The sequence below is a fragment of the Eulemur rufifrons genome, chromosome 16 (assembly GCF_041146395.1).
Source record: "Eulemur rufifrons isolate Redbay chromosome 16, OSU_ERuf_1, whole genome shotgun sequence".
Taxonomy (NCBI): Eukaryota; Metazoa; Chordata; class Mammalia; order Primates; family Lemuridae; genus Eulemur; species Eulemur rufifrons.
Genome location: NC_090998.1, coordinates 1303907 through 1324013, shown reverse-complemented (window position 1 = coordinate 1324013; position 20107 = coordinate 1303907). Strand labels below are relative to the sequence as shown.

General features: G+C 39.5%; 1 protein-coding gene across 3 annotated transcripts in view; it reads right to left on the bottom strand.

Annotated features, from left to right (window-relative positions):
• The window catches only part of ERC1 (ELKS/RAB6-interacting/CAST family member 1), a 486201-nt gene that overhangs the window by 111179 nt on the left and 354915 nt on the right, over positions 1-20107 (bottom strand). For all 3 annotated transcript variants that reach the window (XM_069491669.1, XM_069491670.1, XM_069491671.1), the window contains one exon: positions 8366-8510. In XM_069491669.1, coding sequence (XP_069347770.1) covers positions 8366-8510 — 145 coding nt within the window. The remainder of the gene's footprint in view (positions 1-8365; positions 8511-20107) is intronic.

The window sequence follows — 20107 nt, the reverse complement described above, 5'->3', positions numbered from 1 at the left end:
TGGGTGTGAGTACAAGAAAGGAGATAGGCATCTCATCCCTTTGGAATCTATTTAGGCATCTGACTTGTTGATTTGCCTTGTGCTTATCTTAGAAGGAGGAAAGAACTAGAGACAGATGGCAGATGGACACAGAAGTATTTTAATACCATGGCACCCCACATATTGCCACTATTTGGCATGGCAAGGATGCATGAGTTTCCTGTTGGTCAAGTGATGTCACAGAAAGCAGCCAGGTTTGTATCTTTTGGCTGCTGTTCCACCTCAGGGGCTGGCCAGAGAAGCAGGGTCAGAGGACCCTAAAACCAGAGGAGGAAGAGAGAACAGGAATGACAGAGAATGGCACTTGATCCTTTCCCACTGCAGGCCCCTCAGGTGACCTGAGGAGGGGAAGAGAAGATGAAGCAAGTTCTACTTTGTTGCTCTGACCTGCTTTCTTACACCGCAGGTTAAAATAATCTTTTCTAGGGTTTAATACAAATATGGACTCATATGCTATGGACTTTTCTGTCTCAATTCTTTTGCTCAGTGTGTTTTTGAGATTCATCTGCATTGTTGTGTGTGTTTGTAGTTCATTGCGTGAGCATAGCACAATTTGTTTATTCACTCACTTGTGGGAGCCAGACTCGGGCTGGCCTGCAAAGACCCCTGCGTCCAGCTATTCACACCACTGTGTTGTCCCCTCCCACACTGTACAAGGGTCGGTATGTGTGATCAACAGAATAAGGTAGAAGTGACGGTACGTCACTTCTGAGCACAGGTTGTGAAAGACACTGCAAATTTCACCTTGGCTGCTCTCTTCCTCTCTCTTGGGTCATTTGCTCCGGAGAAAAAGGCAGCTGCCAGGTCCCAGGTAACTCTGTGGAAGAGCCCATATGGTGAAGAGCCAAAAGCCACATGAGTGAGTTTGGAAGTGGATTCTTCAGCCTCAGCCAAGTCTTCAGATGAGTGTAGACCCAGCCAAAAGCCTGACTGCAAACTCATAAGGGACCCTGAGTCAGAACCGCCTGCTACGCTGCTCCCAGATTCTTGACCCTCAGAAACTGTGTGATAATATATAATTATTGCTTTAAGCCACTAAATTTAGGGTAATTTTTAGGGAATACTGGATAACTAATAGATTTTGGTAACTGGGAATGGAGTAGTGCTGGAACAAAAACTTAAAATGTGGGCCTGGCTTTGCAGCTGGGCAGTGGGCAGAGCCGGGAGACCTGGAAAGATTCTGAGGAGAGCGTTAGTGAAAATCTGAAGTCCCCTTAATCAACTGTTAGCTGAAATATGGGCTTTTAAGGAGGCTGCCAATGGATCTCCAACGGAAGCGAGGAACATGTTATCGGGAACCTTGTTAGCAGTGACAGAATGTTAGCAGTGCTGTCACCTGCAGTTAGTGGGCGGGAGAGAAGGGGCCTGAGGCCCACTGAGTGATCTAGCTAAGGGGACTTCCAGCCAAAGTGCCGGAGTGTGGCCTGCTTTATTCCTGCTGCCTAGGGTAAAACGTGAGAGAAAATGTACTAAAGTGGTCCCCGCCAAACCAGCTTAGCTTGGTCCTTTTCTGTGTTTATGGGAATTTACAAACACAGCCTGAATCTAAAACATGAAGTTTTTAAAAACCTTCCTGTGTATAGTACAACAACCATATTGAAAATGAAAAATTAGACAAAATACCACACAATATATTCCCTAAATTCGTCAATACTTGGCCTGAAAATAACCATTCTTTGTGATGTACTTCCCTTTGATAGTGTATTTGTCAAAACCGTGACGAAAGCCCTCAGTGGGAATCACAGGTGCAGAATACACCACTATGCAGTGTGTTTCAGGATGCCATCCGAAGGTCCCGGCGCAACTACACAGCAGTCAACAAGGCACGTTCTGCCCTCGTATGCCTTTACTTTTGGGAGTCTGAAGCTCCTGCCTCCATAGAAAGTAGGGCAGAGAAAAAGCAGGGAGGACTGCTGCAGGAAGCAGCTCAAGAAACTGACGAGATACGTGTCTTTCTCCGGCTCACGATTACCACGCAGAATAACGGCAACTCGAGATTGTACATGATGTGTGTGGCTTTCACGGCTGATTCTCATTATTCTTATTGGCAACAAACTTCCATCAAGGATTTCATTCATAAGGAACAGGCTTTAAATCAGTAAGTAGCCCACAGAAATGTCTGTTTTCTTAGCTAGTTAGAAGAATTTTCCATACAACAATTTCTTCTTCACAGAGGAAGAGAATGATAAATCCAAAACAGTGACTTTCTAGAAACTGGGTTCACACTATTTCAGCTTGTTCAGAAACAACCTGCGTACACTACAGAGAGCCAACAATAAGTTTGACAGTTAGAATCCAATTATTGATTGTGCTCCAACTTGGTGGTCCTAAATGTTGCTCCAATAGGTGGGTCCAGGGCTAAGAATTTAAAAACCAAATTTGAGCTTTCTTTTAAAGAACGTGTCTGACCCCTACTTTTATTCTTTAGAACAATGTTAAGCCAGTTCTTCCCAAAACTTGCTAAATAAGAACAAATCACATTTTTCATATATAAAAGAATAGATTTGTATTCTTTACTCAAAACTTAGAGATAGATAAAGGAAGACAAGTAAAATGATTTGAGCTTGGCTATAGAAAAATATTAAACCTACATTTTCTCTCATAAAAGCTATGATCAAAAAACATGTGCACCAATATGGGAGTTGGAACAAATGACGATATTTTGTTGTCGTCATAACCCTAAGTTCCAAACAAAGAGAATTTACTGAACTTCCAGAAAAGTATTCTTTGTACTATAAATAAGCATCAGAAATTTTTGCCCAAACAATGATTTGGAAAGTTCCAAGTGCCTGGAGTGATTACAATAAAAGTGCCTTTTCAACCGTAACTTTGTAATTAGTGCACCATGCTAGCGTGATAGACAGCAGCCTCCAAAGCTACAAGGAGAAAAAGACAGATGCTATATACGTGTTTATAGGTGAGCCAAGGCCAGCCCTCTGACGTGTGAGAAAAAAGGCCTAAAGTCCAAATAAGGAAGACATTAACCTATACACACTTCTATTATCTAACAACAAAGGAGTAAAAGAACCCAAATAAAGGAATCGAAAGAGCATTATTAGTCCCCATTATAGGACTGACAAATTGTTTCTGGGTGGTGTGTGTAGACAGAGCACTGAAGTGTCGTGACGGCAACCAGCACTCTAACAGGGATGCGGCAGTCTGAAAGCACGTGCGATGTGGGTTTGCAGATGAGTTGACGTGTGCTAGAACATCTGCTAGATTGTGAAAGTGCTCATCCAAAGCATAGGTCGGTTGCCCCAACCTAATCAGCAATTGTCAGAGCACTGAGCTTGACCTGATGAAGCAATGAGTAAGAGTAAGGTATCATACAAGATATCATTGTGTCACGTGCAGCTCCTCCAGAGACTAAAAATTGTCAGCTTAATAATAGGCAACTCTTAAAATATTATTCACTTGATTCAGATGTTTTGTCATATCATACCTATTGAAAATACTTGTGGCGACAGTGAAATACTCCCTTTCCATCAAGAACTTAGCGATTAGAGAAATAAAGTGGTCTTGGGAGGGTCAAACAAGTAAAACAGGCTTGGGATGGTGGCTCACAGCTCACACCTATAATCCCAGCACTTTGGGAGATCAAGGCGGGAGGATTGCTTGAGCCCAAGAGTTTGAGACCAGCCTGTTGAGACTCCATCTCTACAAAAAATTTAAAAATTCACTGAGTGTGGTGGTGCGTGCCCGCAGTGTCAGCTACTCTGGAGGCTGAGACAGGAGAATCACTTGAGCCCAGGAGTTGGAGGCTGCTGTGAGCTATGATCGCTCTACCACACTCTAGCCTGGGCAACACAGTGAGACCTTATATCTCAAAAAACTCCACAAAACCCCAAAACAAGTCAAATACACACAACACAATAGAAATCTAAGCAAACATGGAAATGCTTGGCCGAAGACTGGGATCACCGCCATGGCCAATCGGGGTTATAGGCGTAACCTCAAGGAAGTAGAACCAGGACAACTGGAAAAAGACGGGTGTACAGAAAGGTGACGCTCAGCCTGGAACAGCGACGAAGACCCGGGAGACCAGGGATCAGGCTCTGTCAACCGAGCACGACGCGGACAGGAAGTCTTGGTGTTAGTCTCTGTCCAACTATTAGCTAGATTCCCACGGGACTGACAGCTTCCGCACCACGTGCACCAGGAGATCCTAACTCATCACACAGCTCGCACACATACACTGCTCTTCTCCAGAAGACGTCGGTTCTCTTTGAAGAAACCATCCAATTCATCTTCAAATTTCCCTCATAGGAATAAGACAGAGATAATATTCTTTTTATAGTTGAGGGAAATGAAGCATAAACGTACAGCAATTCTCTAAGTTTTTTCTAAACAACGGGTGTGGACACATTTATGATTCTTCAGGCCCACTTAGACGGCTCACCTATCCTTAATCCATTTATAATTCTTTTAGTGAGCATACTGTAAACCGAAAATTTGTTCAGAAAACATGAAATACAGACAAATTAAAATTAGTTCAGCTTTTAAACAAACAACAACAAAAAGCAAAACAAAAAAGATGGTAAGAGTAAGAAGAGAATAGTTCTAATTCTGGCTCCATGCTCCATCACCTAGTCTTCATGGAAATTTAGCCAAGAATTGTAACCTTTTTGGGCCTTCGGTGCTTCACGATATAACTAAGACAATCCTCTCCGGAGCGTGGGAAGGGCAGGTGTACACGAAGCAACCATGCCCCGCACAATACAGTTAGTTGACAAGTGGTAGCCGTTATTATCATTATGCTATTTTCACGTAATTCTGAAAAGTTACGCTGGCCAGGGATGTAAGGAGCAGACAGGTAACAAGTGGAAAATTACAGAACCAGAAAGCGAGTGAGAGAGAGTGTGTGTCTGGGATTTGTCCCTTTCCTAACATGGAGAACCTCAGGCAGACGGGCATTTAAATTATGTTCCTCAGTAATGAAAATGTAAGATTTAGGAAAGACTTGAAAATTATTTTTAAAATTTTGATATTATAATCATATCATTAAAAAGAACTGGTAGAAGAAAGGAAAGATGAAAAGTACCACTATCTCTTTACCCTAACTGCTCTGAGAAACGTGTCCTTCCTCAGGAGAACACCATGTGCTGCTTGTACAATTCTGAACACTGTAATCAGATGGAGTGTTAAACAGTCATTAGGGATGACCGAGAATGAGACGTGGTCACTGAACGCCCTTCCACCAAGACAACATGGGTCACCAATGGTATAGTCCTCACTGTGGAACAGGGGTCTTTGAAAGGCGATGGAAGTGTGGATTCTAAGCACTGTGGGTTTGCTATTTTATTTAATTTCACACCAACTCTGTGGGGTAGGTAATGCTATCCCAATTTTGTAGATGAGTAACATCAATCTTAGAGAAGTAATTTGTCCAACTGGTAAATGGAGCAGCCAGAGTTACAATCTAGATCTTATTAGCTCTCCACCAGGCTGCTATTAGGAAGAAAAACATTTGTTTTCCATTAAAATAATATTTGACACATAGTAGATGCTCAATGAATCTGAAATGAATGGGCAAATAAATCATGTAATGTTTGGATGATCTGCTAAAGCTGTCAGCACAAAAAGATGGCAAGGCCAGGACTACCTTCTACAGAACGATTCTGCCAAATGTCTAGAACTAGTGTTTTAGGCACTAGACTCTAAGTTTCTTTAGGACAAATACTGTGCCTTCATATCCCTCATGTCTAGAAAATTCTGGAATAAAAGAATACATAGATGATTAATTCTAATATAAAGGATCAGAAGTTATAGTTGTAAATGAGATGATCTAGATTCAAAACACATCAGTTTAAGTTTGTAGCCTTTACTCTTACACTGCTATAGTTGACTTTTAAAAACAGAACAAAAATCCTAGCCTGTCTTGAAAAGTCCAACCTGCCTATGACACATCTGTACAGAGCACACAGGGACAAAGCCAGACTTCACACTAGCGGCAAACCAGTCTGGAGGCTGTAAAATTCTGGAAGTGAAAAGAAGAAATAACACTGAGAGGAAGGCCATCTCGTGACAGCCGCTGCAGCTGAACAGATCGTGTTAATGCTCTCCAGGGTTCTATCCGCGTTTACACTAACTCGCGCGCAGGGGCCTGGCCAGCACAGTGGGGGCTTCTTCATGACTTACGATCTGAACACACGGGTTGGCACCCACCACAGCACATCTGGAGTTTGTTAGACAACCTTTAGTTTGTATTTTTTTCATCAGCCCTGGCCCCTTCCTCTGATGCAGCCTCTCCACGTACTGCTTTGCCATGAGTGAGTCAAGGAGACAAGTTACCCTGGGGGGTTAGTAAATTGGGACCATATTAGACTGTGCCCCCGAATCTGTGCATCCCTCACTGCTTCACGCTTTCTGAAGACAGGAATCCACGTGGATGCCGAGGGCCTACCAGGCAAGCACAGCCCCACCCCCGGGAAAGCCTGGCCCGCGCTGCCTGCTCCCCTGTTAGGAAATGGCCTTTAGATTGAGGCACATTCCAGCAATTCAAGGACTAGAAGCTTTAAATTAAAACAACACTGATGCCATATCCTCTTTCCAAAAGGCCTCTCCCTTGTCCAAAAGTTAGTACACACACTTAGAGGGAATTAAAGAACCAAATGTCTCTGGCAAGGCCCCTTCCTTCTTGCTCACAGCATCCCAGACACATCTTGAGAGGGCAGGAGCGTGAACCTTCACAGGAAAGGGAGACAGGACGAGACTGCAGAAAGGATCCTAAGAATTGTAGTATTTTTCTCTTTACACAGGACACATCACTACAGAATATTCAAAGCATACAGTTAGATACAAAGACACTGAGAATTTTTTAGCTACTCCTTTCTCAGGTTATAAGCTCACAAACTAATTAATCTCCTTAATTTTCACCTAACAAAAACCTATAGTTTTGAGAGCCAGGTAACCAAAAGCCACTGTGAATGAGGTGCAGTATTCTGGTCTGCTAGACATTCTATTCTATTTGGTGTCACAAGGTGAAGGACTGTAAGCTACTCAAAGCAGATACCTATATATTAGACCTATATATTTAGGTATAACTACTTAAGGGAACTGATATTGCTAAATACGTATACTTGCAAGCCAGGGCATGCCTTTCTTCAGTAAGACCCTCCTATTTTACACTATCAGGTTTGATAAGCCAAATTTCAGTTTTCAACTACTGGCAGATGTCTTTAATAATAAGCACATTCTTCCTAATTTATATAACACACATTCAAATATTCGATGATGTTCTCTTTTTGCTAAAAATTATTTTAGGACATTAGAAAAGTTTCTTCTCACTTGTAAGTGAGCAATGGGTTACTTTTAGCCGATTAATGATCTATCCTGTAGAAAAGGAACATCTTCTGGCATTTTCTCAGCAAAATCAGCCACATAAATAAATGGAACATCTATTTCTAAGCAGTTTTAATATTGATCTACAGAGAAAGTATCTAGTGTTTAAATATTGGTTATTGTTAATGTGAACATTAAATATTGTGTCAAAATACTATCAATTGATGACAGATTCCCCTAAAATAGAAAAAAAAATTGCTTCACTTAAAAAGCTCTTTCTCCGTCTCATTGCGAAAGAGCACATCTGGGCAGCCCAAATGCACAGAAAACGTGAAGAGAAGGCAGGGGATGACAATGACAGGAGCAGTCAGGGACAAGCAGGAGCCTCAGACTTAAAAATTCAGCTTTCTCCTTATTTTCAAAAAGGAAATTTTTTTTCCCATTTTTTTATTGTGGTAAAATATTCATAACACATTTTGCCATTTTAATGATTTTAAAGTATTTGATTCCACCTATTAAGCACATTCACACTGCTGTACAACCATCAGAGGGGAAAGTTTGCGCTTGTATTTTCACAGATAAAGGGCCTTATAGGAATACTAAGCATTAAATTGTCTGAGGGTTTAGGTTGGGGGAAAAGATGCAAACTTTTTTCTTATCCAACCATGAATAACTGGAAATCTTCTAATGAAAAGATCCTCAGCACCTGCTGTACTAGGACTCTGACGATTTAAAAAGAAAGCCTTTTTCATTTCAAATGGGCTGATTTCACTAATTTCTACTATCCCTTGTACAAAGTTAAAAACATTTTCATAGAAGACTTGTGACATCTTCTAAAACAGCCCCCTCACCAAGAATACTCTGCATTTCCTAGACAGCCACAGATTTGTGAAGATCGAAGTCTCCAGTCATGGAAATTAGGTACAATTATCAAATGTCTAATATGAAACATGAGACTGTGAAACACAAGCTGGCCAAGACATGTGCAGAGTGGTGTGGAAGCTGGACCCTCCCCTGCGGGACCCTCTCCGGCATTCAACGACACCTGCTGCTTGAGCTGCTGCACCAGACGGTCCTTCTCACGCTTTAGCGCAGCCACTTCTTCTTGGGTCTTTTTCTTAGAGGACGAAAGCTCCAAAAGAGCTATATTGGCATCTTTTTCACTAATGGCAGCCAGAAGAGCTTCTTGCCTGCAAAAGAGAGAAAGTGTCAACAGTTTGATTTATCCCTCTTAACAATTCTTTAAAGTTATTATTATTACTCCCATTTTGTGGGTGATAAGACCAAGGCTTTTAGAAAATTTACAAAGCTTGCCCAAGTTCACACTTGGAGTAAATGGTACAGCCAGGAATCCCATGCAGGTTGTTCTGACTCTGAATGTCTTTATCATGTTGATATATTGCTGTCTTAATAAAGTTCCCCTGTATTATGCTAAGTGAAGTAAGCCAGTCACAGAAGGACAAATACTGCATGATTCCACTTACATGGGACATCTAAAATAGTCAAACGCACAGAAGCAGGGAGTAGAAGGGTGGTTGCCAGGGGCTGGGGGAAGGGCAGATGGGCACAAAGTCTCAATCACACAAGATGAGTTAGTTCCAGAGATCTGCTGTGCAACATTGTCCCTACAGTGAACAACACTGTATTACACTTAAAACTTGGTTAAAGGGGTAGATCTCATGTTAAGTGTTCTTACCACAATCAAATAAAATTTAAAAAATATATTTAACCTTTTAAAAACTATATTAATAACAACTTAGTACTTCATTTTATAGTTTAAAAAAAGAGTTCTTAAACATAGTTGCAGTTAAATTTGAAAAGTAAACAGAGTTAGTGACTTTGTTTTTAGTAAGAATAATCCTGTTACCCATGCACTTCATCCATTTAACTCATTCCTTTGACAAGTATTCTGTAGCTTCTTGGCAAATTGAGGCATTACTAACACGGAAAACATTTCATGTATAGAGTGTATAACAAATTGCAAATTTTAGCAAACTGGATTTGGAAACACAGCCATCCATTCCTGGGGCATTCTGAATATCAATAATTCCTTTTATATCATCAATGCAAATAAGTTTGCAGTTGTGGCTTTACTGGCAATGGTCTGCACACTTTGAAACAATAATTTAAACTTTACAGATTCCTGTGGTTTAGCTAATAACTACTTTATGGTTGATGTCCAGAAGGAAAAGAAGGTGCATTTAGTAGGGAGGTGGACATAAGAAATTTACAAAATAATTAGAATGAAGTTGGAGAACAATTAGTCTCATGGCCCAAAATGCATTCCTCAGTAGCTCATCTTTTATGTAAGAAGACAGATTTGATTTACAGCAACTATATAAATGGCCTGAGCTTTTGACCTGAGGAAATGCTGAATCTGAGAATGCATTGCCCCAGTTTAACCTTGCTTCTGTCTTTTGTAAAGATAATTGAGCTTCAAGGGCAGTCACAGGGAGGAGTTTTGGTGCAGCTACAAACTGGAAGACTATCAGATGAATATTCTGATGGACATTCTTCATTCTGGATAAGTAGGTACACTGGACTCTGAAAAAGTAATACTGACAAACGAGGGGTGTAGATTAGTTTACATCACGGAAATGAAGATTTAACTAGTTTTTGCTGCTGGAAGAAAAGAAGACTCTCACTGACTTCACTATCACTTTCCACTGTCCCCACACTATGAAATTCTAAGAAATGGCAGATGACTTACACCATGAGGCTCCAGTCAACACCAAAGGGACAGTGACAGTCTAAATATATCCACTGACCACTTGAAAAAAATATGTTAAGTGGTCAAACGAGCTTAAAGGTGAAGGAGTTCAAGATGGTCTAACTCTGCAGAGCTTCCAACAGGAAGCCTGCTGTCATCTGTTCCCGTGTGGGAAGCTCGAAGTCTGCCAAAGCTGGAATGAGAAGCGCGCTTTCTCAACGAGGGTGCTGCATTTCTGGGCACCAGCAGTCAGAACCACACAGTTAGCAGCAGGCAAACAGCAGCAGATGAATGAGAGACAAATTATTCTATCTAATTAGATGGAAACATTAGCACCTTTGCTGAATGCAATATAGAAAGGTGATGGGATTTGAGTTCTTTTTTTTTTTTTTAAATAACAAATTTATTTTCTCATGGTTCTAGAGGCTAGAAGTCTAAGATCAAGGTGCTGGCAAGGTTCAATTTCTGGCAAGGTCTCTCCTCCTGGCTTGTAGATGGCCCCTTCTTACTATATACCCTCACATGATCTTTCCCTGTTGCATGCATGTGGAGAGTGGGATTTGAGTTCTATTCTGTGCTTGAGGAAAGCATTATAATATGATATAGTAAAAATTATTCCATAATGTTGAGCCATCTTAACTGTATTCCAAATTCTCTCATAAATGGTACACTTGGCCAGCTAGTGTAGTACAGTTAATGTCTGGGGTAGTATGTCAAATTCCCAAATCGCAACATGATATAACAGGCGACAGTTTAGATTTCAAATTTCAAAATTTTAAAGAATGTAGTATTGGAGTCTGAGCCACTGGAATAATGTCTTTTTAATAAGATATATAATTTGAAGTCTTTCTAAAAATGCAATTCAAATAGAAATTTTATTAGTGCTAGCTAGTATTTACTAAGCAATGATAATATGGTATGAACCGCACAAAATCAAACTTGCTCTCCCATACCCCTGGCTCTCATCCCCTAAAAATTCCCTAACAGATTATCATAGCTTTGTCCTTTCCATCTGAAAAGTATATTCTTGATATTGATTTCTACATGTGTATGTACCTACGAAGGGCAATTCGTAGTCAAGAGAATAAAATGTTTTGATTATATATTATACATGTAATCAAATAAATTCTGAGTAATGTCAACATTTTTTTACAGGTATATGAGCTTTTTGGTTTTCCTTTAATTTTTGGAAAGGGACAGAGATAGTATTGTTCAATTTTGCTAAATTTCAAATGGATGTTAGGGGGAAGAAAAACCTCTTGAAAAAAATTTCGAGGATGGGCAAGAGCATGGAAGCTAGTAAACAGTAACAGCCATAACGTTTTGGGAATAAGAAAAATTGTTGTTCCCCCAATACATCTGATAGGAAAGACCACATAGCATAGTTGAACTCACATAGTTAAGTTTTACATAGTACACTTGAGTTTCTAAACTTAAAATTTTGTTAAAAACACTCTGCTTTTCAGAGGAAGTGGACTTCAGAATGGGGAAAAAAAGCAAATTGCAAAAAGAATCTTATTTTAGTAGCTGCCTACTCAATATAATTGCTTCTTAGCAAAAAAGATATTTTCTATAAAAGTAGTATACATTCATTGGAAAAAAACTGAAAGATCCAGAAAACTATAAAGAAGAAAATAAAAATTACCAGAAATAATTCCTTTTTAATAATTTCTTTTAATCTGAGTCGATGCTTTAAGATCTAGAAGTCACCTCTTCTAATACTGATATGGGTACTTTAAAGAAATGGAACCTTTTAAGGAGATTACTCACTGGCTCTAAGAGCTTTCCTAACTACAGACTATGCACGGCGAGGGAGCCCTGCCAGTGCAGCACACTCTGACTCGGCTTCCCGTGGGCCCCCAGGGAGCCATACAAGCACATAAGATGTGAAAGGTAACATCTGTGTACCACAAGCCCAGAGCAAAATAAGGACTGCAATGCTCTTCCTGTCAAATTACTCTCCTCATTCTATTCGTGTCTTTTCCTCAGTTAAAAAAAAACAAAAACGGAAAATGTGGACACAAAACCTTTCGAAGTGATGAGTGACCCCCATGGTGTGACTAACATGCCTGCTACTAAGCGCAACGAGTAGGTGGCAGCAGAAATCCAACTTTAGGTCGTCACCGTGGTCTATTCACTCTACTCTCCGTGCTTGAACTGCCAAGGCCAGTTGAACCTGCCCTTTGACCTGCAAACTCTAATAGAATCAAGATGTCTCCAAAAGTCCTCTGCTGTGGCATCTGAGCTTCAGGAAGAAGTAAGACCACCCCTGTCCCCTTCCCCCATCTGGGCAAATTTCAGGAACTGGAGGCAAATATCAAAGGCAAATGGAGCTCAAAATTCTTTTGATAATTCCTGAATCCTTGGGAACATACAGCATTAGCCTTCTGTCACCGATAGGTAAGAGATTATAATTGGTGCTGGAATGACGGTGGCTAAAAAGTCTGAGTTAGTCCTGAGTATCTGTGCACCCTTAACAGAAATGCAAGACAGGAAAGGGAGCATGAACGGAGGGATGTTACCAAGGTTTATTATTCCCTCTTCCTCAGAGTTTTTCAAATTGAATGAGTGTATAATCCTGTTCCATAATTCTATAATCCTGAAAACATCATGGAAAATACTGGATGAAAGCGAGAACAAGATTAGTAGCTTTGGACAATTTGCTGTCATAAGCATGCAGGCATAGCTTGATTTACTCCAATTTCAAGAAAAATCTGAAACCTAGATTCTCTTATTGGTAGGTTAAATAAACCTTTGATTCTGCTGCCTTCTTTGTTATACAACCAATTAACTACCCAGAGTGAGTAGTAAACTATCATATCTCATCTACTCTTCTATCACATTTCCTGAAGAAATCGTGATTACTATTTTCTCTAAATTCCCTTGCAGAGGTTTTAGAGTATGGTAGATACTCTACCTCAATTAAGCTCTGTGAAAACCACAGTCCTTGGCTGAGCCTCTGTAGACAAACCTCACTGAAATGTCTGATCTTTCAAACTTTGATCCCTGTACATCTTATTAGGACCTCTCTAGGCTGGCTTTATTTAGGTCCCCAGAAACATCATTAATGTAAAATGTCAAAAGTAAACCAACTTATCCTTCCATCACAACAAATGTCCCTTTCAATGTTCATAGAGTCACCATATTCCTGGGTCCATAGGCTGACAACATTTAAATAATCTGATTTCTTCTTTGCTCCCAATGGCTCATATTCAACTTTTGCTAATTCCTCTTTTCTAGTTTTTAATAAACCTACTATTTTGAATCTGCATGATCACGATCAACATTACGACCATCCTTTTATTGTGGGCCTCCACTATTCTTAAAGCCTCTTCTCCGATTTCCCTGTCATTCTGCACTGTCCTTTTCTACTGAGATCATTCTCATTAGGTCTCTTACCATATCAAATGCTCTGGCCTAATATTCAGAACCATCTATAATTTTTCAACCCATTTTTTCCTCATTGTCTTCCAAGGCCCCTAAGTCATAGATTTTCTACTTGTTTTCACTTAGGTTTATGTTATGCTCTCTACCTGAAATGCCTGTAGCTTTCTCTCCTTCAAAAGTCTGGCTCCTCACCTGAATGCTATTAATAATTTCTCCCTGTTCAACATCTCCTTTCAGCACTTCCACAGTTTGGATTATATTAACAGGCATTTGCTCTGTAAATGTCTTTCAATTCTACATGTGCAGGGTCTGCTTCCTTAACTATAGTATGTTTGTGGTTTATCTCTTTAAAAATTTTTAATGTTTCTAGAAGTTTATGGGTCTTTCAACTTATTAGCTCATTAATTTTTAAAATTTTTATCTTTTAGATTTAAAAATTTTTAACTGTGGTAAAACATACATAAAATTTACCATCTTAACCATTTATAAATAAACAGATCAGCAGTATTAAGTACATTCAGTTTGCTGTACAACCAATCTCCAGAACGCTCTTCATCTTGCAAAACTGAAACTGTACCTATTAAACAATAACTCCCCTTTCTCCCTTCCCCTAGCCCCTGGTATCATCATTTACTTTCTGTCTTTATGAATTTGACTACTCATATAAGTGGAATCATATAGTATTTGTCTTTTTGTGACTAGCTTACTTCACTTAGCATGTCTTCAAGGTTCATCTATGTCGTAGCATGTGTCAGAATTTCCTTTTTCAAGGTTGTATAAATTGCATTGTATGTCTGCACCACATTTTGTTTATTTATCCATCATTGACACCTGAGTTGCCTCTACCTTTTGGTTACTGTGAATATTGCTATCTTTAAATTTTTAAAATATTTTCCTTCTAGAGTCTTTGTTGATGGATCTGAAAACCAGAAGCTTTCAAAAATATCATTAATTTTCTGCATTGCATGTGCCTAGACCGCTTATATCTTTTTGTTTTCTTTTATTTAGGGCTACAGTTACTCTACATATTCTGATATCATTTGCCAGCCAGTCTTCATTGTTTGCCCACAGCCTGTGCTCAGAAATAGCTGAGTACAAACTCCAGGAAGGCAGGATCTTTGTCTGTTCTGTTCAGTAATGTATCCCAAGTGCTAAGAAAAGTTCTCGGCATGGAGTAGACTCTTAACAAATATATCTTGGACCTACAGTTCCTCCAATTCTGACTTCATTTCTGTCTCTGGTGGTGTCTTCCCCGCTGTTGAGTGTTTTCATTTATTTTAAAACTGTGTTTCACTGTATTTTTAAGGCTCCCCCCTCCCCAGTCCAATAGCATGTAAGGCAAGTGAGCAGAGAGTTAGTGTAAGGAATATCAAGTTTTAAAACATGACAGAAACCAAGACTAGAAAGAAACCACTAGCTTTGGCCAACTTACATTTCATTTAATGAAAAAAACAGTTACATTTTGCATTTTTCTCTAACTAGATAATGATTGGAACACTAGGTTCAATTCTATATGCCATAATTTAAGAGACAGTGCAGAGGTAGACGGTATCCAAAGGAAGGTGACAGGGTGGAATTATAAAAGAGCGTGTTAATCCAAAAAGATTTACTAACATAGCCTGAAAATTGCTATCAAAATTTTTAAGGTGGGTTTTGCAAAAATAGAACATTGAATCTGTGTTTCTCTAGAAGGCACAAATGAAACCAAGGGAGGGAGGAAGTCATAAAGACAAAGATTTCAGTTTATAAAACAAACATCTAATGTATTTACGCTTGTTAACAAGCAGAATTGGAAAGCCCAAAAAATTAAGCAGCTTCCCATGACCAAGTGTTTAAAAAGATTATCAGAGATACTGCATAAGTGACTTTGTTTTGAGTGGTAAATCTGTCCTTTCTCCCTCTAAGATTTTAATGTAACTAATGAGGTGAGACAATAAATGATAAGTGCCAATAAATCGTATGCGCAGTAAGTGCTGAAGTAATGCAGACACAGCTATGACAGAGACATCACCTTGGGCTAAGAACACAGGAATTGAGATGGGCCCTATTTTGACAGAGGAATAAGACAGACAGACTGGCAGGTATAAAAGCACCAACCACATGTGAAGACACACGGTAAAACTGGATGACAGGTTTCTACAGGGAAAGGAGACAGCAAAGAGAGAAGCTGAAAAGGTAGCTCCGCATCAGAGTACAGATGGTTTGGAATGGGGGCCCAAGGAATAAACACAGATTGTGAAATCCTTAAGGGATCTAACCAGAATCTGGCAGACAGAGGGTACACACAAATGCTGAATGAGTGATTTGATTTTAAGAATAATATAGAAGCATCTAGAGTTCTATAGTAGTAAAGCAAGGTTTTAGAAATACCAAGTTGAAGGCAAAAAGGAAGACGATTCTGGAAAGGGAAAGGCCAAGATGCTACTGCTAGAGATGTATTATGAGTAAAAACCTTATATTACAAAAATTATTTCTAAAGAATGAAGAATAAAATGCTGCTATCTGACTCTCAGATTCAAGAGTCACAGGTAGGACTCATAAAAACTGCTCTACTCTTTGATGAGTATGCAACACAAAGTAAGTATCATTCATGCTGGAAAGGAACTTTCAAAGGTCACCCAACATAGACTAGGGCATTGTTCCCACAGTGCATGCTGGGGTCCTGCCTCCTACGACCTCCTTGCAGCATTAGTGGCGAGTCCCTGCAGAGCGCAGCTTCTGAATCCTCTCATGGCACTCTGCCTCCTGAAACCAGGGACAGGACCTGATCTATGTTAAGAAATATAATGACAAGAGAATGGGTAGAGAAATTATCACAATATGGACTGATTTTCATTTATCAGAAGTCCTTGAAAAGGATCAGAATTAACATAATAAAGGCCGAAACTTCTGGCAATTACAGCTGAACAAAATTTTATGTGGAAAACTTGTATTTCACTTTTTTCTTCACTTTTTCTGAAAAATGAGTATGTTAACACATGTAGCCCACTGTATATTATGGCAACTTTAGAAAACTTAGTTTTAAAGTGATATTGGTACTTCTCCTGTTATGAATCTTCTACCTGCTTCTCAGACTGGCAAAAACTTGACATTTGTACCTTCATTTGTTAACAACACAAAAGTTTATATCTTCTCCATTTGTTTAAAAAATACATAAATTAATTGTAATCTAATCCACAAAGATAAAAGGCAAATCAATTGTTGTCAGGTGTGCGGGTGGGAAATGGAGAATGACTGGAAAGGGACACAGAGAACCTTCTGGAAATGCACTGTAGCTTGATGATGGTGGTGTAGGTGGCTATGTCTGTCAAAACTCATCACACTATGTGCAGAAAATGTATGCATTGTAAGTATATTATACAGCAATCAAGTTATTTTAGAAATCATAAAAATTTTCTGAATGAGGAAAGTTTTTACACAGCAAAGGTGACGACTTTAAGCACAATTTTTTATTGTTGTAAAATATATATAACATAAAATCTACCATTTTAACCACTTTTAAGTGTATGTGTAGCTCAGAGGCATTGGTACATTCACGCTGCTGTGTGACCGTCACCACCATTCGCCTCAAGAGCTTTCCCTCAAACCGAAACTCTGCCTACGAAACACTCCCTATCCCACCTGCCCGCAGCCCTGGCAGTTCCCCTTCTCCCGTCTCTCTGCATGAACCTGACTGCTCTGGGTGCCGCACATCAGTGGAACCATGCAGTATTTGTCCCTTTGTACCTGGTTTATTGCACTCAGCATGATGTCTTCAAGCACAATGTATCTTTATGCTTCCAAACCTAAGTGACCTTGAAGACACAAATCACCCTATGAGTATTTTTTTCCCTCAAGTCTTCTTTTTAAACTCTTTTCTTTACTATATCCTCCAAAAAAAGAAAATAAATTTCCGAAGGTCTGTGGTTCTTACCTAGCCATCACTGGACTAAGAAGGCAGTGGCGGGAGGAGCGCAGAGCAGACAGACTAAGTAGGTGAGGGCAGGTTTAGGGTAGAAGCAGCAACAGGACTCAGTGAGTGAAGGCAGCTTCTTTGGGGCCCTGTTTTCCTTCCTTATTAAGTATAGTTCAGAAATACAACACAACCGCAGCTTCAGTGCCAGTATACTGGATATAATGCAGAATCTCTCTGAATGGTTTTTTTGGCCACTTAATGTTAAATATCATTCACAGTGATACTGAAAATCTGTTCAAGAAATTGAAGATATTTATAGGAGTTCCAATACATGACTAAAATTTAAGTATACAAAGTGTCCAATCTTCTCTAGGACTGTAGGACGATGACACCTTAAGACGCATTAGCAACAGAATAAAGCGACTGGTAGATAAAAGGTCTAAAACAAAGAAAGAACTTCATGGAAAAACAGAATACCTTTTTAAAAAACAGCATTGGAATCCAGATCCTCTTTCATGAATATTTCAAATAAAATTCAGCTCCCTGGCTCTGAAGAAGGTCCCAGTAAGCTCCGGACAGTCTTTCCACTCTCTCCCCCCATACTCCACAGAGTCAGGTGCCAGTTTCATCTCAAACTATAGATTAGTTGACAATACGTACATACATTTCAAAAACCACATTCTCACCTTTTTAATGAATAATCACAATCTTATAAATGCTGAACAATGTGGCCAAAAGTTCTAGAGTTTTGCTTTCCCAGAGGTACTTTCATGAAAACCAACTTCATGAGAGATTTTCATTCCATATTCATGACCGTGGAATGTGAATTTAAGCGAGGTTTTCAGAGCTAAGTCTTGCTTTGAGTGCTCATGATTAAGAAGGTAACGGCTAACATTTATGCACAGTTTTAGCTTCCCCTAAGAGAAGGTGAGGGTGGTATCCAAAACTCATTTGACTGAATCACAGATTTCTATGAATTGTTTATTAGTTTAATACAAACAGGCAATTTTTTTCCTTCAGGCCAGAGAGTGAAACAACATATCCTCAATTTAAGGAGCCTATCTTTGAGTACCCTCCACTCACCCTCTACACCCACTTTTTAAAGTCTACATTTACCTCCTTAATAAAGCCTTCTCAAGCTACTCTACTTCTGGCATTTCTCACTTGTCTAATCACATATAACTTTACTAACTATGCCATATATTGTTTTGCAAGAGACACTGCTTGCAGATTGAGAAGTTTTTCTTTAACAGAAACTATTCATTTACTAAAATCTTGAGTACTCATCTAGGGTGTAAGTTGCTTGAGTATAGGGACCATGTCTTAACTTCACTGTATCTTCCACATGTAAGTTCTTTACATAGTAGGCACTCAGCAAATTTCAGCCAGTTAACTAAAAACTAATCTATTCCAGAACTAAAAATCCTTCTTGGTCTGTTGTCTCTGAACCAAGGTTTGGAAAGCCCATTTATCTGACCAGAAGAGAAGTGAAACAAGTTAAATGATTAATTGTTAGCATTAACCATTTTACACGCAGCAAAGTAGACGTTCCAATAATCAAATAAAATTTTCTCAATGCTTAAATCATTACTTGATCATAGAAAGCAAATAGCTGTCTGCACTATAAGCTCATCTAGAATCATTGTTATGTTCATTCTTCTTTATGTTGATCTTTTAAAAAGAAACTTTCTTGAGATAGTCCCTATATCAGTTTTTAAGAATCACATAAGAAATATGCCATTCACAAGAATTTATGAAGAAGGCCTCTAAGGCAACCACAGCAACAACAAAAATAAACAAATGGGACCTGATCAAATTAAAAAGCTTCTGCACAGCCAAAGAAACAGTCACGAGAGTAAACAGACAACCTACAGAATGGGAAAAAATTTTTGCATACCACACATCAGATAAAGGACTGATAACAAGAATCTATTTAGAACTCAGGAAAATCAGTAAGAAAAAAATTGAACAACCCTATCAAAAAGTGGGCAAAGGACATGAATAGAAATTTTTCAAAAGAAGATATAAAAATGGCTAACAAACATATGAAAAAGTGTTCAACATCTCTAATCATCAGGGAAATGCAAATCAAAACCACAATGAGATATCACTTAACTCCAGTGAGAATGGCCTTTATCAAAAAGTCCCAAAACTATACATGTTGGCGTGGGTGTGGAGAGACAGGTACACTCCTACACTGCTGGTGGGACTGCAAACTAGTGCAGCCCCTGTGGAAAGCAATGTGGAGATACCTTAAACAGATTCAAGTAGACCTACCATTCGATCCAGCAATCCCATTATTGGGCATCTACCCAGAAGAACAAAAGTCATTCTATAAAAAAGACACCTGCACCCGAATGTTTATAGCAGCACAATTCACAATCGCAAAGATGTGGAAACAGCCCAAATGCCCATCAATTCATGAATGGATTAGCAAAATGTGGTATATGTATACCATGGAATATTACTCAGCTATTAGAAATAATGGCGATATGGCATCTCTTTGGTTCTCCTGGAGAGAGTTGGAACCCATTCTATGAAGTGAAATATCCCAAGAATGGAAAAATAAACACCACATGTACTCACCAGCAAACTGGTTTCCCTGAGTGCACATTTGGGAATAACACCAACCGGGTATCGGACAGAGGTCGGGGCTGGGTGGAAGGGATGGCTGTATACCTACTTGATGAGTGCGATGCGCACTGCCTGGGGAATGGACACGCTTGAAGTTCTGACTGGGGGGGGGGATGGGGGGAGGGGATAGGTGCACACCTACATGATGAGTGCGATGTGCA